Source organism: Struthio camelus, chromosome 3 (assembly GCF_040807025.1).
Source record: "Struthio camelus isolate bStrCam1 chromosome 3, bStrCam1.hap1, whole genome shotgun sequence".
Lineage (NCBI taxonomy): Eukaryota > Metazoa > Chordata > Aves > Struthioniformes > Struthionidae > Struthio > Struthio camelus.
Window position 1 is genome coordinate 131,464,407 of NC_090944.1, and position 21,498 is coordinate 131,485,904.

General features: G+C 41.3%; 2 protein-coding genes across 2 annotated transcripts in view; both read right to left on the reverse strand.

The window, feature by feature from the left end:
• Positions 1 to 13: 13 nt before the first annotated feature.
• On the reverse strand, positions 14 to 11,757 carry AHSA2 (Putative activator of 90 kDa heat shock protein ATPase homolog 2). Its single transcript, XM_068940349.1, has 9 exons — positions 11,278 to 11,757; positions 10,987 to 11,177; positions 6,228 to 6,313; positions 5,522 to 5,636; positions 4,840 to 4,928; positions 4,193 to 4,297; positions 2,849 to 2,950; positions 1,354 to 1,405; positions 14 to 1,111 (listed from the first exon to the last, which is right to left on the reverse strand). Exons 1-9 carry the CDS (start codon positions 11,676 to 11,678, stop codon positions 936 to 938), a joined length of 1,317 nt encoding a protein of 438 aa, XP_068796450.1. The 5' UTR covers positions 11,679 to 11,757; the 3' UTR covers positions 14 to 935.
• Positions 11,758 to 11,772: 15 nt separating this feature from the next.
• Positions 11,773 to 21,498, reverse strand: part of LOC104143450 (protocadherin Fat 4) — a 49,687-nt gene continuing 39,961 nt past the window's right edge. Inside the window, exons 34-44 of the mRNA XM_009673949.2 lie at positions 21,096 to 21,340; positions 20,419 to 20,528; positions 19,550 to 19,684; positions 18,849 to 18,985; positions 18,007 to 18,204; positions 16,831 to 16,925; positions 15,000 to 15,155; positions 13,967 to 14,158; positions 13,180 to 13,305; positions 12,573 to 12,783; positions 11,773 to 12,116 (exon numbers count right to left, since the gene is read on the reverse strand). Of these exons, the coding sequence (XP_009672244.2) occupies positions 11,904 to 12,116; positions 12,573 to 12,783; positions 13,180 to 13,305; positions 13,967 to 14,158; positions 15,000 to 15,155; positions 16,831 to 16,925; positions 18,007 to 18,204; positions 18,849 to 18,985; positions 19,550 to 19,684; positions 20,419 to 20,528; positions 21,096 to 21,340 (1,818 nt within the window). The 3' untranslated portion in view covers positions 11,773 to 11,903. The remainder of the gene's footprint in view (positions 12,117 to 12,572; positions 12,784 to 13,179; positions 13,306 to 13,966; positions 14,159 to 14,999; positions 15,156 to 16,830; positions 16,926 to 18,006; positions 18,205 to 18,848; positions 18,986 to 19,549; positions 19,685 to 20,418; positions 20,529 to 21,095; positions 21,341 to 21,498) is intronic.

Genomic DNA, 21,498 nt, shown 5'->3' on the forward strand with positions numbered 1-21,498 from the left:
TGGAGAAACTATACTGCATGTAAAAATCATTTTATTGATGCAACCAGTTTTTCCAAAGGCAGCGTGCCCTTTTTCTTGGTCCATTTCATTGTTTCAAATTGCATTATTTAATTCATACACTTTGTATAAAGCATTTGAGAAGTACATTATCCTTGCTAAACTCAATGTGGTTATGATTAAGAAAGAATAATGATTCTTTAAATATCCCAGCTGTTCTCCAGTCAAATTTATCTAACGGTTGTTTGCTTTAATTTGAGCTATGGGATTGCAAAGGGCCATAAATGATTTAAGCGGCAGGTTACAGAATTCCAAAAAGAAAGCATTATTACTGTTTGTTGCTTCCAAAACAAATTTCACACTGAGGTCAAATAAGGGAGTACCGTGCATGCAGACTTAACAGTGATAACCTGCATACCAACCAGAATCACATGACATTGCTATCTTTCCCTAAAACTGTCTGCAATGTTGGAAGGAAATTCAGTCTGCAGTTAAAACAATCTCATAAAATATTTAAAGCGGCTGTAAACTATCCCCCACATTTCTTGAAAGTTAGACTTTATCAGAAGTTTTATAATGCCTTTCAGGTCATCTCTGGTGAGCACCCCACTTCCCAGAGGGACAATTCTGCCACTTCATAAATCGACTGTTCAAGAACTGCAACTGCTTTCTACTGCTTCAGTTAGCTTCGCTACCTGTGGTGGCAATACTTACTGCAGCTGACTCATAATTACTCTCTGAAATTAAGCTGTAGGCAATTAGAACCAAGTCCAACTTACAGGCCATCTCATTCACTAAAAATCCATAAATAATGCTTAAATTATATACAGTATCGTAGAAGTGGGTCTTTATTCATCCCACAAATAAATTATTTCTTTAAAAAACAAATGTTAACAATTTATAAAAAGTAATGCCCTAACAAAACTACAGTGCTGTTGTCATTCAGTATTGTCTTTGAATTGTTGCAGTAAAACATGTATTTCTTCAAAATACTGTTTCTTCCAACATTGTCTTGTACTATCTTCATTAGAGACAGGAACTCCTTTGCACTCTAACTGCAGTTCCGTTTGAGCTGCCATATCCTTGAAATTCAAGGCAACCGTTGCGTAATGTTCTGAAGGAAGAAAAGATGACATTCAATACAGTGTTTGTTAAAAGGGTTAAAATTGTTGTAGCTGAGTTCATAATCACTTTTCCCTGCATCTGCGTGAAGCCTGTTTTCACAGATGACAACTTCTGTGGGCATCTGGCTCTTGTTCAAAGAATACAGAGGAAGCAAGCTTCCGGTTAACAAGTCTGTCAATTGTCACAGTTGTTCCTTCTCCGTTTAAAGTGCAGCGCCTCAAATATACTCACCATCAGGCCAGTTTCTACATCTCCATTTCAAGACAATTCTTTGGCTTGGGACCTGTAAGAAGATAGGAGGTTTCCCCTCTCCATTAGCATGTTCCTCTACTTTTGGAAAACTCACATTATGACTATGCAAAGCCAATTCCCCCCTTGAGAAATATGAAAAATATTATTTTAATAAAAGTAGCCATACCCTCACAGAGGATTAGTATTGGTTTTTTGGTTTTTTTTTTGTTTTTTGTTTTTTTTAAATAAACCGCTTTTGTCTCGCTATAGCATATGGCCACACTGATGACATACATACTAAACATGAAATATTGATTTGAAATAGGCAACAGTAGTAGGGTTTTCACTACTATGAACTCTCTAAGCATGGCACAGAGTATGCCAATAATTTTCTGGTATGCCGTTACTGTAGAAGTTGGGCAGTACTGCTTGAAAAAGATTTCAGCCTGCCAGCAGCTCTCGTGAGAAGTGAAGGTAATGCTTCAGCATAAGTACACGCATCAGTCAGCTGACGCTTGGGCTGAAGCAGGTTCAATGCTCTAACTTAACTGTAAACACAGAACTGACGCTTACTAGGACTACAGCAGTTTTAAAGCATCATCATGCATTCTTCTAGTGATAGCATTTTTCTTAGCCTCACAACTAATTTCAGTGACCAGAAATGCTCTTACTAAGCCACACTGTATCTTTTGACTGCTGTTAATCTAAATGGCTCCTTATCTAACTGCAAAGGTTGATTATCAGCAACATAATTAACTGCCCTCAGCTTTGGCAGTGGGGTATTACTACTAAAACCTGATACACAGGTCTCAAATATAACAATTCTGCAGTGTCTTTTTTCCCCCCTAGACTGAAAACTTTTTGGAGCCAACAACAAATTTTCTTAGCTTGAACTGAGAATACAATTTTCCAAGGCTGTATTTTTTTTTTTTTAATTGTTCAATTGTTAACCTATCAGTGATACTTACACCCTTGTCATCTGGATGAAAAAAAGATACCAATTGTAACCTCAGCATTTCTCTAGATGCTTTTCCAGAGATTTCAAAAACTGAGCTGAGCGCTAATCATCATTAAGGTTTTTTTTTTTTTTTTCCTCCGTATTTGCAAGAGCAATTAGTTGAGGGCAGTGTAACATTTGACCTCAACAGAGCAGAGATCGTTTCTCTAGCATTCCAGTTAGTTACAAGAAAAAACACACTGACAGATTTGGGAGATGAATCTTAAACCATCTTTCTAACTCCTCCTAGGAAAAAGGATTGTGCAGAGTTTTCTCCCTCACTGCAGTTCCTTAGGTGTAGCTGATGCCTGCCCTTTTCATGGGGAAAAATAATCAGGCAACAAAATAAATGGCTTTTTGCTGGTTTCATGATCTAGAGGAACTGAACATATATTAGAGAAGCTGAAGCATCTGAATCTTTTTTTTAGCGCCGAGAAGAAACTGCTGCCCCACTTTTTCACGTGCAAAGTAGGACCTTTATTTTAAAGTCCAACTTACCAATTCTGCATATTCGCCACTAACACAACCATCGAACATCTGAAGCTTCCCTCCTTTTTCAGCTTCAATCACAGCAGAACATTTAGAAAACTTCTGAACCAACTATCAAAACAAGAACACAGCACAAGAAGCCAGTTAAATACAAATTTATACTGATCCATAATGCACCGTATCACAAAACAAAGGCGGTCTGCTGAAGACATCAGATGGAAGGGCCACGAGAAATACAACTGTAATATAAAACATGATTCTTTAAACACTGATGGAGCTTTTAATTTTATACAGCACGCCACTGAGCTCTTGTCAGTACTTGTAGGCCTCAATGAGCTGACAGAATGAGAACATAAATGCTGAAAAACCTGTGATAGCTATAAAGACCAGTAAAGACCCAAGCAACGCACATACACGCTGAAGTGACTGGCTGATACTAGATTTGAGAATCAGGGAGACACGACAGCAAGGAAGAAGCAGAAGAACTGCTGAAAGCCTTTTTCTTTTTTCTTCCCCCCCCCCCCGTCAGAAGGCTGGTGTTTGTTAGGATGCTAATTTAAGGTCTCTGAGACAAGCCCAGGCTCTTTTGAAGGATGCACAACTGGAAGTAGTAATTTTATACACTGTACCCAATAAGAAACAGTATCATTACCTCCAAAAGTTAATCAAATTCACCTGCAAGTTGTGGATAACAACAGTTATGTTACCGACCACTTTTTAAGAGCCTGAATTACAAGTACTTATATAAAGAAGCTAAGCCTTTCCTACGAGCAAAGGAGAGTGTGACTGAGCTGCATACATAAAGATGCAACCTCACTTTGCTTAGTTGACTCTGCTTCCTATTAAGGTAACAGACCAAAAAAAAAAAAAAAAAAAAAGACTAAGTTGCCCTAATAACCTCTGGTTAAACCAGTGGCAGTAGGATCATTCCACATTTAGTGCTTTCAGAACAGTATCTCAAAAACCTGAGACCGTGTCGAACTAGGTCAGATTCCTATCCTTTGTTCATTATTAGGAGCCCATCAAACTGACGTACTGTCTCAACAACTGTCAAGTCCTTTCTGCACTTTCACTACCTCACTGGCTTAAAAGAAAAAAAAAAATGGCAAAGCTGTAGAGCAAAACTAACATTATGAATTACAGCTCCTTAGGTGAAGCGGCAAGGAATGAGTAACTCACGATACTTCAGGTTTTGATTGATCTCGTCTCTTACCACCTATGATGTGATCAGGGAATATTATCTGTACTTGACACCAGGAATATTTATTTTACTACTCAAACAACTATACTGATATAACATCCACCTTTCTTGTACATTTTTATAGTTTATTAACTATTGAAAGCATCACTCACTTCCTTAGTTGTGAAGATGCCATAAAGTTCATCTGCTGGGGAGTTGAACGTTTCTTTCATTAGTATCTTCACTGTTGGAATTTTTACACCAACAATATCCAAATCCTGTAAAGCAAATATTCACATGAGTGATCGCAGGATCAAGCGCTTTTAAAACTTTTGGAATGGCAGAACTGTTGTTACCTGTGCAATCTTAACATACTGTCATGTGACTGTACGTTGTTATACAACCTACTTCCATATTTACGTGAGCGTATTCTTAATCTTTGTTCACTAAATAAATTAGATGCTAACAGTTTCATCACTTAATTGACTCTAAAGAAAGCTGAAGCTAATTTTAGCCTGTGGGAAATGAGCAGCGTAGATACATTTCAATTCACCTTGAAGCTACAGCTGTTACAGAACAAAGCCCAAAAGGGTAACACTGGTATCCCCTTCCCTGCCTGGAGAACCTGTGCCCAGGTTCTGTGACAGGTCATTTCTGTATTACAAGTACTGATCACAGCGGTGAGCTGGCAGTTCCATCCCAAAGGCTTTTCACTGCCACAGGTAACCTTATAGGGACACACCGTTGTTACTAAGGCAAAATCCGAGGAGACTACAATAATGGTGATATTGAACTTCTACAACACTTGAAGCTAGCATACTTGCATGATGTTCCCACTTAGTTTTCTCTCAGCTGCCAGTTCCTGACCAACAGTAGCTTTTGTTGGCAGGATCATTCCCAAGGTAAACTCTGTAATGAAGAAAAGCACGATTCAGTATGAAACCAAGCTGTACAACCACCCCGACATTTAGATCCGTGTAATGAAATTGGCTTGCCAAAACTGAAGAGTGTAGAAAGCGCCCTGGCAACTTCAGCCCCGAGTTTTCCTACTTTCCCTGCACCTTTTTATTACCCACACAACCACACGGCAATTTCCACTAAAAGCCAGGCTTTTCAACGTTACATGACTCAAAATGAATAGCATTTTCCCATTAAGGTGCACACCATCTCCACAGATTTCTGAACAGCGTGTCAGAGAAACGACAAATTGAGGGTAGGGCCCTTCCTTTGCTCGCCATCTGGTTGGTCCACAAGTCTTCAGCGATGGTCAACGTCGCTGTGGTTAGTGCGTGTAACAAAATGCAGCCCGAGTCTCTACAGAAGCTTCTCAACACTGCCGTGTTTGACAACAACAAAGGTTTTGACTGCTAGGACTAGAACTTATTTTTATCTCAGCTGGTGTTAATTTAACGAGAAAAATACAAACCCAAGGACCTGTCAGTGTATTGCCAATTTATTCAATCAAGAAGACTGCAGAAAAACACATCAAACTTGAAAATTACCTGTTTTGAGTGCTTTCAGATAATCTCTGAGTGCTTCTCTGACCTTCACGGTTCCTTCAATTCTCATAAGATCCTTCAGAACATCCCCTTCCCCTTTCTTTTTGCTAACATTTATCTAGAACAGAAAAAAAATACAGAATCTAAGCGGTATCTTAACGCTAGCCTTTTGGATTCTGACAACAAACGAACATATTTTGGTTTTGTTTACTATAAACAGAGGACAGCTGCAATTGCAACTCCATTATCTTCTCAGTTTATCAACCCTTTACTAAAGCTAAGTCCTCTTGGGGTTTCACTTAAAATCTCCATAGTAATTTTGTCAAGATCACCAAGTGTAAACAGTGTTGTTTACTACACAGCAGAAGTTGAGTAATCTGTAAAAGCCACAGTATCAACTACAACGCTACCAACAAAGATTTTTTTTCAAAGACTACAGAGTTCTTCTCAAATTTGTAGTTAATGCATTGTCATAAACGACAGTTAACAAAAATAATTGTGCACGTCGTTCCTGTTATGCAAGTTTGAAAACAGAGATAAGCCATTATTTAAGTATAAAAAATAAAAAACACAAAGAGCAAAATAAACTCTCCGACTCTTATTATCCCACTTAACCACAGGATAAATCAAAACACGATGCCTATATGTTGATTAATGTTTTATTTAAGCGTTCTGGACCTATGTAGCCATATCAGTATTTCACACCTACCTCTGTATCATCTACCTCATTTTCTTCTGACAGGTTAGGAATTTCAACAGATCCCTTATGTTTCTCACCAGATTCTTTCACTGTACCTGTATTAACATAATGAATTCTTAAATGCATTATTAAAAACTATTTTCCCCATAGCAGTAGTTTTACACTTGGAAATTTGTTGTAGCAGTGTTGTTTGAAACAAGTTGCCTAAAATCTAATTTAAAGGAATTAAATCACAACCAAAAAAAGTCTCTAACATGTCAGACTATTTTGTAATAAACTATTCGCAGAATCACGATATTTTCCTGTACAGATGCATATGCACACAGATACATCTTCTCAGTATGCTCTGGACCGTCATTCTGCTAGCGCTCTCCTCTTCAATTGTCAGCGTTTCAATCCTCTCCGCTTATGACTCATTTCTGCCTACAAAGAAGGTGACTATAAGGGGGGGGGGGGGGGAACGAACCCCCTCCTTCCCCTGAATTTGTCTCCCCTTTATTTCAGTGCTCCCTAGAACGCTAGCTATTCCTTCTCAAATATCTGAAAAGCTCCTAACATACAATGCATATTGCCATAGAAAAGAACAAAGCAGACACATGCATGCATAACGGTGTATAACAGCAATTTAGAAAACAGCAAATTTTTTGGACAACAATCCTTCCTACTTGTAGTAGTTTTACTGACAGTATATCATGGTACAAGTCATAACAAGTTTGCAAGAGCAGACATTACATTCTGCTTCTGTAGCTTTCTAGGCAAAGGCCATCACTACTCCACGTAGCTTTGCATACCAGTTCTGGAATATGAAGCTGGTACCCTACTACCCTGCCTCAAACTTTACTGTAAAAAGAGTGAATATATGGTCCCAGACAAATTAGCGTATTATTTTCATTCACTGAAGACTCTTCCTCCTTACCGTGCAAAAGCATCTAGTTAATTAAGTTTACTCTTTAGATCATGTTAAAAATCTCTTTAGAAAGCAAAAGCAGAAACATATAGCTCTGCCCCAAGTCCAGGCTTCATACTGTTATAACAACTAGTTGTCAAAAACACATGCAACGCAACAACAGTCTATCAATCAGCAACGCTCTAAAATACAAACAATCCACAATGTTAAGCACAACAGGGGGAAAAGGGTCATCATAAAGATCAATGTAGTATTTCTTTGGATTCTCTCACCTTCCGAGGAGCTAGCTAGCTCCAGCTATTACTTACCATCAACTCTCCCTTAATTGTTTTTTAATTACTACCCGGAAGTGACCACCAGGGGACCACCATGGACAGATGTAACCCAGTCTACTATGGGTCAAGAGCGCAGCAAAGTACACACGAAAACGCTCAGACATTTCTCGCCAAGCAAGAAAGTGAATGACAAGTGAGTAACGTTAATTCCACAAAGTGGAATATGGCACAAAGAGCCCATCCTAGTCAAGCTCTAAGACAATAAAGCACGGGCGTATTAGGAAAAGTCCACAGGGCAAAGGGCGAAGCTCAAGACCTCTCTTGGGCTTCCCAAGTCTCGCGGGAGAACCTCTTATCTCAAGTACAAAGCCCTGTGAGCTGCTTGATTATATACCATTATACCACTTCTGGATCTAACACAGGTCACGTGCAGCCATCTCAATTTTCTCTTTACTGCATTCTTCCAGTTTCAGGGTTAGTACAGACAAAACTACGTAACGTTATCTTGGCAGATGTTGAAACAAATCTTCGTTTCAGCTACTATGCCCAAAAAGGAAGTGCAAGGGGCAGCAACAACTTTTTTGGAACAAAACACAAACTTGACTTCTATCAACTCAGCTAATTCAATTAGTGATTTTTAGAATTCTTAAAACAAAGGTTCCCAAACAACAAGACTAAGAGGACAAAGTTGTATTTATAAAAAACAGTAAACAGACTTTTTTTTTTTTTTTTTTTTTGGACAAAGCTACAGGAATTGCTTGTCCAAGGAATTAATGCAAATGGTATCTGTGCTGCTGTGCTGGTCAGGAAAATCCAGTCAGAGTTGGTTTGGTTGTTCAACATTATGGAAGTAGAACTTAGATATAACTTCGTATTTTTAGTATGATGGTAATGTAAGCAAAACTATTACCATTTAATTGATAAGATAGTCAAATAAGTTACTTAAAAGACATGGAGCTCCATTAACAGAGCTAGGAATAGAATGAATTCTTGGTTTCCTGTCAATCCACTACTATTTTAGGAAATGAACAGTGAAAGCACACTTCTCAGAAAGACTGACCACTGTTGAAATACTGAATTTTAAGAGGAGATGCACCAGTCTTCATAAAGCTTCCATCACATGTAGAATACTCCATTAAGATCCTCATGACATCTTTTACCAAATGAAAGAGAGGACAGCCATTTTGCTTGGTTTTAGCACCAGTAAGTACCCTTAGTTCCTCACTTTCATGTCGTTCTGTAATCTAAATTGCTAAGGGGAATGTTTTTCTTCCCAAACTGGCTGCAACATTTCAGGGATTCTACCATCTTTTCCTTATATATTCATACCTTAATCACAGTTTGAATTCCTAGTTACCCTAAAAGATGTGTAGAAGGACATAAACAGCTAAAAACAATAATGCTGTGATTAAGTCTGAACTCTCATTTCTAACTCAGCGTTCTCAAAAAACACGCAACATGACTGCTATTGAATTAAGAAAGACAACCCTAGCTCTTTTGGACTTTCACTGTGCAGTAGCAGAATCCTTTAAAATGTGAGTTTACAAAGATGTTTCACTCTTATACAACACTGAACTGAGCAAAGCAAGTACCTAACTGCAGTATTAAGAGTTGTGTGGTTAAACACTGAAGAGCATAAAGACCTATGAGAGAAGGGGGAAAACTATTTAGAAAAAGTCGCATAGAAATACAACAAATTATAGTATCTGCTTACTTCTAAGCTTTATACAGTGTTGTGACACTGAAATAAAGCATTTCAAGAACAAAACCAAACTAACTAGCATTTAAAGCTTGGATGATTATAGCTGGTCAACTTGAAAAAAAAAAACATTATTTTTGAACTTAGGCTGGAATTTGGTAAAACTCAAATCAGATTATTAGAGTTATTTAAACTGCACTGAAAGAAACAGTACTACACAGTATTACTACTATATTTACCCTCTTCTCTGTTAACATTTAGATGACAACTACTAGGACTACTTTCTTAGTTTATAACACACTTACAACACAGGGATAGGTAACTATCAATACATACTAATAAAAAAAAAAAACAAAACAAAACAGTACTAATTTAAGTCCCCTATTATTACAGGAGCAGAGCTCAGTCCCAGATTTGCTCAAATATGAGCAATGGTCTCAGCATCAAAGTAATGTTAAAAATCACAGACAGCCAAACCAGAAAGAATAACAGCCATAAATAACTGCATGGGAAAAGATCCATTAAAAAGATCCATAAAAAGCAGAAGTGTAAAACACAGGCAGCCCACTGGAGCCGGATTACCTGAAACACAGATCCATAGACTACAGTCCTGTTTTGGGGCACAGGGAAAAAAACAGAAATAAAATAAAATAAAAAACGGCCCTTGATATTCCTGCCTCCTACAGTAGCATCAGAGGCCTAAGAAGGGAGTGCTGTATTTTGGGAAGGAACAGCCCATCGCTTGGCGCGTTACAACAGCCAGGTACAGTTGCCTAGGCACACATCAGCCGTTCCTCCTTCTTAGTCTAGCGTCAGAAGCGCCAGGGAAGGGTCACGCTTTGCCCTCAAGTTTTAGGCATCTACTAAAGGGAAAAGCTTCCTCGATGTAGCTAGTTGCAGACAAGTCTCCCTCACCCAAAGACACGTTACCAGGCTGCCAACGAAGAACCGCCACGGGCCGAAGCCGGCCGCGGCCGAACCTCCACGAGGCAGGGCTCCCACGCGCAGGAGCACAAGAAAAACGCGGACCCCCGCCACCAGCTTTCTTTCTTCACTGGGGCAGTCACAGTCCCTGTCATCCCAAATAACAGCAAGTAAAATCCAGTTTATTCCCACTAGCCTTTTTTTTTTTCCTGATATAATTCGTTACCCTCAGATCTGTGAAGAGTTACAGAAAACGATGTAAATTCCATTAATTTTTCGGAGACACCTGCGCTTTTACACTTCAGTTCCTCGTTTCCTGCTTATCACCCCGGACACATTAAGCGCGCGGAGGTCGTTCAGGCGCACGGGAAAAACTTCAACTCAGCCACATCACAGGCCTCGCTGTAATTACCTGCTTCTCGCAAAGCAAGGGGAGCAACGCCCCACCGATACGCTGCTCAGCGCTGCTGAGAAACGTGCGCGGCACAAAAACTGGGAGAAGGAAGAATCCCGACACTCGAGGCTGCTTTTATGTGACTACAGGGGCTCGTTCACAGTTCAGGTTTTACTCGTCTGCTGCAAATTTCCCTGGGGTTTTCATTCCGGGCAGTTAACAAAAACGTCCCCGCTCTCGCAGCCCAAACCAGACAGCTTCCTTTCCCGCGTAACCCGCGCGTTACCACAGCAAAGCCGCTGGGCAGGGCCAGCTCCGCCAGGCGCCCCGCAAACAGCGGGGCTGGGGGGGGGCCAGCCGCCGCCACCCCTCCCACCCCCCACCTCCCCAGGGCAGCCGGTCCGCGGTCCCGGACAGCGCTCCCGGCGCGCAGCCCAGCCCGCCGGCGGCAGCGCCGCTTCACCGAGGCGCTAACGGCCGCTAACGGCCGCCGGCGCGGCGCGAGGCGGGGCCGGGCGGGGCCGGACCTGCCGGCGGCGCGCGCCGCCCGCCGCCGGCCGCAGCGTTACCTTTCCAGCTCAGCCGCAGGTTCCACTCGTAGAAGAAGATGAGCCGCCCTTTGCGGCTGCTGCAGGACGCCTCGCCTTCCACGTGCTTCAGGTCGCCGATCTCGCACCGCCCCGCCTCGCCCTCCACCACCAGCCCCTCCAGCACCTCCTTCAGTTTGCTCTTCGACCAGCTGGTCGCGTCCCGCTCCGTCCTGCGCCGGGGAGGCGGCAGTTCAGCACCGACCGGCCGGCCGGACCCCCCCCACTCCCCCGCACCACCACCACCACCCACCACCCCCCCGCGCCCCTCACCAGTGCCAGTTATTGACGTTGGTGCCGTCCGCGCGCTCCTCCACGATCCACCGCGGGTCCCCCTGCCCCCACTTGGCCATGGCGCTGCCCGCCCTGCCCCGCCGCCGCCGCCGCAGCGCCCGCCTCCGCCGGCAGCCCAGCCGCTTCCGCCGCCGACCCAGCCAGAAGGTGCCAGAAACTTCCCCCTCCCCCGTTCCTCGCTCCCCGCCGCCGGAGGAAGAGGAGGAGGAGGAGGAGGGGGAGGAAGGCGAGGCCGCGCCGCCCGCCCCCGCCCCTGGGCGGGCTGCTGGGCTGGCGGCGCGCGTGTCCTGTCGGAGCGGCGGGGGCGACCGGCTACGCGGCGGTTGAGAGATGCTTGAGCTGAAATAACGAAACGGCGTCACGTTTGAAATCTCTTTCATTGTGTTGCTATTTCACACGCGCTGTGAGGAATGGAATACGTTTTCAGATACCACTGCTCCCAGGAAAGTACAGTCATTCTGCAGGCCCCCCCCACCCCCCCATCCTTAGCTTGCGTTTCCTTTCCTGTCCGTCTCTTACGGCAGGAATTAAAATCTAGATAGCATCCCCGTATTTTTGCTACTCATTGAATTCTGTATTGTTCCAAGAAGTGTCATTGTGATTTTTCATAAAGAAAAGGTTTCTCCATCGAGCATCTTTTCGTTATTGTTGAAAAATAAGTCTTCGTTATCAGACTCATCTTGTTCAGCCTCTGTATCCAAAATAATTGCCACTTCTGAAAATCTTACACCTTTCAGTTCTTTTTCGGGAGTGTGTATTTTGGCATCAGGTGTTAATGACCGGGCTGACTCACCGTTTCGGTCTATCAGAAAGCAATCCTGCAAGAAAACACGGGCAAGGCAAGGTGAGGCAAAAGACTGTGAATGGTACAGAGGGCACCAATTCTAAGCGAGAGAAGTAGTATGACTTCACACGTGTTCTGCCCCTGAAGCTTGCCAAGACAGCCCTGTTTCACGGCTGCGGGTTTTGGGGGCAGCAGTAAATGGGAACCCTTGCTCTACATACGGTAGAAGATGCAGGAGAATCATCACTCTTTTCGGGACAACAAAGTCCTCGTCATCCTCCTCCTACTCGTAAGCAGAGACGAACGGCCCATCTCAAAAGATTTTCATTATTTCAGATAAGACTTTCTCCCCCCCCCCCCCCCCCAAGTACTTTAAAAAATGGTTGAGTTCAGTTACTGGCTTACAGTTCTTCACTAGTTATTTCAGTTATTTGATGAATAATGATAAAATATCTTTTACTCCAGTCTTTGCAATTGAAAAGTGCGTTACCTGTTTTGTTACGCTTTCCACAGCAGGCTGGGCACCCACATTTCCAGGTTCTGTGTTCTTTTCAGGTGCTACGTTCTCTTCATGTTCACTTTCCAAATCTAACAGCAGCGTCTCAAGATAATCGCATTTTTGTTCAGCCTCAGCTATGTCTTTATCAGCATCACCCCCTTGGGTGTCTTCCATGCTGGTAAACGTCGTGATTTCAGTGTTCCTGAAAGAGAGTTAAGAGACTTCGTAGCACCTTCAGAGAGTTAAGTGACAAAATCTCAGCCTCTTTGTAAGCAGTATGTACACTGGTTTCAAAATCACTGGGATTTTACCCAGGTGAACGTTATGTCGCTTCTTGCATCCTGAACTCTGCATAGAGATCAACAAGTTGCTAAAGAGCAAACAGGAATTTGCCCAAATATAATTTATGTTACAAGACTAAAAAGTAGCAGCTTTCTTCAAACGTAGAGTTTATAACTTACGACAGTAACGGTTCTTCTAAATCAACCTATACATTAGTGAAAGGTACAAGGAACATCCTACGTTATCAGAGTAAAGAAGCCCATCTTTTGATATGCTAATTTTCATATCTTTGTGACATCATTAGCATTCTACTTACACATTATTCATGTGCTCTGTTTTTTCTATGATTTTTGGACTTCCATTTCCATCAGCTACAGCTGCATTATCAAAACCCTCAATAATTTCACTTTGCTTCTCAACGATCCACTGTTGCTTCTTACTTCTGAAAATGATCAATTAAAATAAAATGGTTCATTCTTTTTGAAGACTGGCTTTACAGGTTTCAAAAAAAAAAAAAACATGGAATATTTGTGTCATAAGTTTAAAGCACAACATGTGTTACCAGTATTATTCTGGGGATTAGTTTCACGTATTATTTCCTATTTTTCTGCATAATTGTTAGACTACATATTAATGGTAAAAGACTAAATACCCACTGCCCTCTTGCAAGTCTATTCATTTTCCACAAAGATATGGTCCTGCTGCCGTTGAAGTCAACAGCAAAACTCTCCTTGATTTCGGCATGCAAATTCATGGGAATAGCGGAGAATTACGTGGATAGAGTATAGCTACTTGTGCCCCCCTTCTCAGTTACGATTTCTGCTATCCACATTTCTCTGTTTTAGAAGGATTCTCTTTGCTTTTGCTCTGTGACACACACACAAAAAAGAAACCACCTTTGAGTTGATGTGGAGTAAAAGTAGTATCTAATATCTACAGGAAAAAAGCCTAGACATTTTAATTTACAGCACATCCGAGGCAATATTCCATCCAAATATCAGTAATTTATCAGATAAAAAATATTTTTCAAGTTGACATTTAAAGTAAAGTTACTAGTTGTAAGTGCAATTTAAATGACATCGTTGAAGTAAAAATATTTATACCTTTTTATAGTAAGAAATATGTATACCAGGAAGGCTACAAGGGTGCAGCCCAGCAGAACGCTTAGAACAATAGTGGCAGTAAGTTCAGGGGACATCGAGCCAGCAGGAACCTCTCTTAAGTCAGCAGTAACAGGCGTTTCAAATATTTTTTCCAGTTCTGACTGAATGATGATCTTCTGCTGTGTCAGTTTTCTGAAGATAGAAAAGTAAAATGCTGGTGATTTATCAGACTTTCATTTTGGTCTGCAGAGTACTGAAGAAAAAGAAGAAAATGAGAGAAAACTCGTCCCACGGTCTACCAAGAGCGGACGTCCTTTCTAAAGATTGAGTGTCATGTCTTCCATGGAAAAATTCCAGTTCTAGCCACCAGCCCAGGGGAAGATGTGAACTGTAATGCTGCAAAGCTTGGAACAGTGAGCTTGAGGTACATATCCTCTAAATCCACGTCAAGGCAGCCACATATATCACTTTACAGATACCAGCAGGGCTTTCCTCGGTCAAAAAGTTTCATCAGAGCAGAGCGCTTTCCATGGCTGCAGCCTCCAATGGTATTACCAACCATAAACAATTTCTAGTTAAACACAGAAGTTGAGTCTAGAAATCACATTATGTATTTTAAATAGCAGCTGCCCTTTATGCAATGTTTCGTGAATATTCATTCATACCACTGTCATGTTATGAAATACATATAAAATATACCTAAAATTAAAATATTTAATCAACATTCTGCAATTCTGAAATGAAAGCAATATCTGTTTCAATTATAACCTTTCTGCTTCAGTTTTCCTAAAAACTGACTCTTACGTATGTTTTGCACAATTAAACAGCCATATTCATTTATTTTTGACTAGCTCTGGAAATTACCTTTGAATAATTAATGAGAATTTTTTGAATTCTAAAAGCTCAGTTTGAGCTTTGAGGTAAGTTTCAGGTAAATTATTACTTGGTCTAAACCTGCGCAATCAAGACGTTGATAACTTTAAGGGAAACAAAACCTTCCTGACACCCAGCGGACCAACTGTAAGATACAGACCTTTTTACATCTTCTGCAGGTATTTCTTGGCCTGCCTCATCAACAGCAATAATTTTTAAGTAGGTTACATTCGTGCTTTCTCTTGCTCTTCTTTCATACTCAGTGGAATAACAATCAATGATATATATATTCCATGCAAGTATTTCTTCTAGGACCCTGCCATCATAGTAAGAAAACTTTTTCAATTAACTGGGCAAGGACAAATACTTTTACTCTGGAAATTAAGCGACAGAAAAGTAGCATTTACAATACAATATGTTGCACATACTTAGTGTTTTAATCTAAGGATGTCAAACCACAGCAAAGGAGTTAAGCTATTTGCCCAATATCGTACAGTGACTGAGTAGCAGCAGAGAAAAAGAACGTCCAGTCCCCAGCTCTGACTACTAAACTAAGGTACTTCTCTTTAGTAGATGCTACGTAACCTTAGTACGTAGCCTAAAAATTCTTAGATACCATTAGCATAACTGAACATTTAGGGGAGTAAGGATTAACAAACCGTTATACGTAGATTTCATAACCAATATTGCATAGCATATCGTATATTTAGTCACGCTTTATCAAGCAACATACGGTTCATTTCATGCTTGACGTTATTTTTATAAATACAGGCAATGATGCCTATAGAGCGTTATAAACATTAAAGGTAAGGAGATGGGAATCTGTTCTCAGGAATCTCTTCTCCCGATCCTTCATAAAAAGAGGTATTTTCACACTGGATCAGACCACTGGCCCCGTTAATCCATCATTCTGACAGGAGTCTGTACCAACTACTTCAAAGAAAGGTGCAACGAGTAGCTCTAGGGCTTACACCTAGTCTTCACCAGTGGGAAATCAGTGGTGTGACAGGGTCAATGTTACAAACTGATTTTTCCATCCTTTAAAGTGATCTTCCCTCAAAAGCATAGGACTCAAGGCCTCATATCGCCAGTGAAAATACCTGTTTATATATAATCGAACAAAACCTTTTTGGGTCTCATAAACAAGCCAAAAAGGTCAATATACATTTTTAACTATACTGTGACCATCCACACATTGCTAGCTAATCCCCTACTGCTGTAGGGCTGAGACCCTCTTGAGGAGCACTGCTGCTGTGCCGCAAGGGGGATTTTTCATTTGTAGCAAGGCTAGTTTTGGTTTGTGGATAGGATACTTGTCTTAGGATACTTGTCAGAGAAAGAAAGGTCAGTACATCCTCTCTCCTGTCCGTCTCCACGTTTGTATCTTGGGCCACGCTGCTCCTTCGGTGGCCAGTTAAAGCATATTTTCCATAGACAGAGCTAGACTTGCATGATTTACAGAAGGAGAGGAAGTTCACATTAATGCAATATAATTTGAGTATATTAGCTCTTCTCCTGATATGACTTCAGTTCGTAAGACTGAGAAAACCTCATAAAAATTAAAAGTCTGTGCAAAGGGCAGAGCATTCGGATGGCAGACCCATGAACCATCTGTTAACTTCTCTGTTTAGAAAAACTAGAGATAGCAACATGATTTTTAGTCCTACTACCAATAAAAGGCTTTATCCTCATCTGTTGAAATTCATAGAAATGTTGAGGTAGGAAGTGACCTCTGGAGATTATCTAGTCCAAAGACCTTTTCACAGTCTTCAGCTCTGGCCAAAACCATACCAGGAAAAAAATTGGCATATCTTTCAGGTGGATTCCTGTGGACTCCCTGAAATTATTCTCAATTATATCAAGTTGAAAGCTTGGCTTTTCACAGACCCAGGCTGTAATACATCCCCTGTAGACTCTCAGACCTCTATGTCAAAGGGACTCTAAATTTGTCAGTAGATATATCAGAATAAGCTTCATAGCTTCAACAATACCTTTTTATTTCAGCAATATTTTTTTCAACAGCATTGATCATCTGATTAAGAACAAGTACCACAATGTTGTTACTGGAGCTGGCATCAATGGTTACCTACAAAATGAATAAATCACACGTAAGGTTTTCTGAAGTATTTATATCTCTCTCTTCATACCCAAGACTGAGTTCCAAAAAAAAATCTAATTGTGAGGCTAAAAATGAGAAATCATAACTTTCCATGTCAACAATTTCAATAGAAATAAGCTGTTAAAATAGTATTACAGGCAATTCAAAAATTGAAGAATTGATTAAATTGGAATGGAACAAATATGGAAGGCTACTATGCCTGTGAGCAAAGTTTCAGGGAAAAGAGTTTTCCAGGTTTTCCCTTCTTGCATTCTGTTTTTTCACACACGTAATCCCATGAAACAGATTTCTAAAATTAGGTATGAATAAATTCTGAAAACATCTAAATTTCTCTTCATGATCTCCATTTATACCCATCATTTACTTACGATTTATTATAGATGCAGTATTTAAAGGACTCCGCTATCTAACTACAGTTTTACATGTCAAGCCTTCACCGGAGCGGCTGGGATTTGGATAGCAGGCTAAAATGCATCTGCTATGCAGCTACGTGGAGGTCATACGCTAACAAAGAGGATATCCTGGGGCAATTGCACAAGGAGGGTGGAAGGGAAGTGGTATCAAACTTGCAATACCTGATGCAGCCCCCGAGTTGAGGTAAATCTTTTCCTTGCAAGGAAAAGAAAACTAAAGAACAACCTCCTCCCAGGAATAAGGTGTATGTATGTGTGTGTGGGGAGGGGGGCAGGGGGCAGTCATTTTTCTGTGCTCACAGTTACTGCCAAGCACTTCCCTTCAAAGTCTTACCCGAAGGCTCCCTTATCTCAAGACAACTGTTAATTTAGTCATGGCCCGAGTTATGTAAGAGATTAATTTGGTCCATAAGTGTAATTGTCCTCTAAAAGTCAATTTTCATGTCAACATATTTTTCCTTGTTAATGGAAATGGCAACCTAGTAATTCTGGCCTGGGATTATATACTTTGTATTGGTACATCTAGCAGACTCACAATACGGTAGTCAATTTTTTTTTTTTCATTACCAAATTAGCCCTCCCTGACAGATTTTTGACATGGAAGCAAAACAGCACTATATAGCGATCTTCCTTACATTGACAGTTGCCTGGGCTGTGAGTCCTCTCCCACCTTGGTCTGTAGCTTGGACTTTCAGATAAATTGTTCCAGCCCATCCTCTTACAGAAACTGTAAAAATCTGCCCTGTATTTTCATCGATGTCAAACTGATTGGTTCCGTGACGCTCTAAGCTGTACCGCAGCAGGCCGTTCTCTCCCGAGTCTGGATCCGTGGCCTGGGTTCAAAAAAAGAAAGGCCATTTGTGAAACTCAGCTTGTGGCTTTTGGGCTCTACTTCACTCTTCAAACATAAAACTCTCCAGTTTGTAAGACTGGAATATTCCAGGATAGTGGCTGTCATATTTTTTCCTGTGCACTAAACAAAAGCGGAGCACAAACTCAGAATCAGACCAGGGCTATAAAAGCAGAAATACATTTTCCATAAAGCCTGGAGGATTCTACTGCTGCAACAATAAAGGAAGCAGGCTACAGGAACTGAAGGAAAACATCAGACGCGAAAAGGACAACTATGAGAACTGCTCCATTTTGTAACTCTCTTCCCCTTTGGGTCCGACAGATAACAAAGCAGTTAACAGCACCAAAGAGTGAGCAGTAGTCTATGCAGTATGAAAGCCTTTAGGGACCACACAATAATAGCATTAAGTCAGAACAGTCTGCACAGCTCTTCTGACTGACCCACTCGTAGGACAGGTATGGACTGGTTCCCTTCACCTGCACTATGTGATGCCTGGATGATGGGCAGAATCTGGCTCAAGTTTCAAGAGCAGATTTAGCAGTTCCTTTAACCTAGTTTACTTGTGGAGGAAATCCAAGCCTTTCAAAAGCCTTCCCGTATGATGAGGGCAGAAAGATACTCTACCTGAACGGTAATAACTGGGTACTTGTACGGCACGGAGTTCAGTATCCGAACTGAGTAGACACTATTCAGAAATGCTGGCTCTTCGTTTACATCTTGCACTGAGATTTTCAGCATTGCCACATTTTGAGAAAACAGGCCTATTAAACAAACGCAAGTTAACTCTGGCCGCTGCTCAGACTCATGTCAAACAAACATCAACAAAAGCACAGCTTCCAGATGCTGGGCCAGGCTGTGGCTTTACGGCAGCATCTGCTGCATGTGAGGATGAGGGAGGAGGACGGGAGCGCAGCAGAGAGATGCCTAGAGGAGCTTGCTCTGTCTCCGCCGGGGCTCTGGCAAGAACAGGCAGTGCAAGATAGAAGGCACAGCACTGCTGCTCCCTCAGCCCTCTCCAGCTGGCTGTGCTGTGCCAAGCAAAGGACAGGCAGGTGCTCCAGATGGCGCCGAGGAGCCCAATGCCCAGCTACTACATTCTCCTCTGACACTGTGGTAGGGCCCTCTGGGGGTGTGCGTCTGCTGAGGAAGGCTGCCTCTTGGTGCACCGCTGCAAAATGCTGACCTTCAGCTTGTCATCCTTCACATATTCTTTTCAGTTAGAGAAAATCATGTTTTCTCTCTAGTTGGTTGCAAATACAGAAGACAAATGTCATGTGTTCATCACCCCTGATTCAAGCTGGAATGCCCTTCAAAGGAAAAGTTACCTGAACGCTGGACTTGTGCGGCAGATGAGGGACTGTCGTTTGCTTCAATGAAAATTACATACTGAGAAACTTTCTCATAGTCCAAATTAACTGCTGTTTTCAGCTGACCACTGTTTGGATCCAATCTAAAATGACCTGCAAGGCAAATATGCACCTTAGTTGTTACTGTTACCATTTCACTTGTATCCTTCCTACCTGTTGCGTTTTGGTTGCTCTGTGGATGCTTCCATAGGCCCTCTGCCCTTAAGAATGTGAAATGCACTACCACCAAGGGCTGAGCAGCAAAGGCATCACAGCTGGGACCCTATCCTAGACCAAACAGGCTTTAAACATGTACGGGAGCAATATGCTTGGAAAACAGAACTGCAGCTTCTAGTTGCACAAGTCCTTTTTCACTTGTTTTGCAGTCTTTGCAGTTTTTCCATCAGTTTTTAATTATTCCAGTTTTCTTTGTGGCAAATGGAGTCACATCAGCGTTGCAAGAGCGGACAAAGCTAGATGCCTCAAAGTAGGTGCAAGTGCAAGGAAACAGTAGACTATGAGTGACTGGTAGAGAGGAAGCTGCTGGCTTACGGCCATTTCTATTTTGGCTCCCTTAGCCTGTAAATTATTCTGACTTAAGATGCAGAAACTCATTTGCTGGCAAGTTAGATCATCAACTCTCTAGTCAAAGAAGATTAACAAATTCTCATGCTAAAGAGCTCTGAAAGAAATAAATTCTTTCTTAAAAAAAAAAAAAACACACACACACACACAAATTTTTATCCTTGCTCTCCCTCTCCTCGTTAAATACAGCAGCGTCTGCCACAGAAATGACAGGTTAGTTTATTATCTTAGCTTTTTTAAGGCAGAAAGGAAATAATACTTACCTGCTTCATTGCCAGATACAATTGCATAAACAATCTGTTTTCCTAAAGTTTCAGCCACAGCAAAGGTGTAAATTAAATGATCCACTCCTGTATTTTCCATAACTGAAACACTAATATAGAAAAGAAATGACAAATCATAATGTTAAATTTCGTAACAGTTATTGTGCTGGCAGAGTTTAAAATTTAATTCCTTAAGAGCAAGTTTTCTCCCCTCTAGATGTTTGCTAGAGCTCACTGGCCTTCAGAGTGCAGTGTAATTTCTACCTTTCCAGCCAGACACTTGTTTATCCTTGAGTAAAGGCCAAGGAGGATTTTCATTTGTGGACGGACAAGAGAGAATGTATTAGCGTGGACAGCACTTCTCATATTCTATTAACAATGACTGCAATAAAAATCAATACTTGTTTATTAGCGTGCAAGAAGAAAGGGACAAAGAGGCTGATTTACACAAGCTGCACAACAAAGAAATAAAAGATAACGCCCAGCATCATGTACACAGAACCACGGGAGTAGCAGGATTTCCTGGACTGGTTATTTAAAAACTAATGTCCTTTCTTCTAAGTGAAGGAAAGGGAATTGCTATGAAACTTAGCTTCAGTTTTATTAGGTTTTCCACGACATGGAGAGTATGCACCAGTTATATGGAAGTTATATGGAACTGAATATGGAAGCCTCACCTGATTTCCGTGTTGTTAAACTGAGGAACAAATGGACGGTTGTCAAGTACATTAAGAGTAATCATAGCAGTGCTGTTTAATGATGGAGAGCCTTGGTCTTTCGCCATTACTGTTAAAAGGATCTTTCCAGATCTGGACAGGTTTCCAGTTGTTATTATTTTCCCCTCACTCCTGTCTTCTATCAAGAAGAACTGGCTGAAGTTTAGATCAGGGAGGATGTAATATTCAACACGGCCATTTTGCCCCTGCCATGAAAGGAACACAACTGCATATAACTATTGGTTGCAGCACCATATCATTTCAATGCTTTAAGTCTTGTAGTACAGACTCACTGGAATCCTAACATTTCCATGCCTAAATGGACAGAACGCCAGAGGCATTTTAAATACCCAGAGAGAACCGA

What these genes read in the sequence shown, in the direction of transcription:
- AHSA2 (XM_068940349.1), bottom strand. Translation starts at nt 11,678, where the DNA reads ATGAAAGAGATTTCAAACGTGACGCCGTTTCGTTATTTCAGCTCAAGC. An exon ending in TAAGTGGGAACATCATGCAA is followed by an intron (nt 4,298 to 4,839) that starts GTATGCTAGCTT and finishes TTTGCTTTACAG; the next exon opens with GATTTGGATATTGTTGGTGT. An exon ending in GCATCTTCACAACTAAGGAA is followed by an intron (nt 2,951 to 4,192) that starts GTGAGTGATGCT and finishes TTGTTTTGATAG; the next exon opens with TTGGTTCAGAAGTTTTCTAA.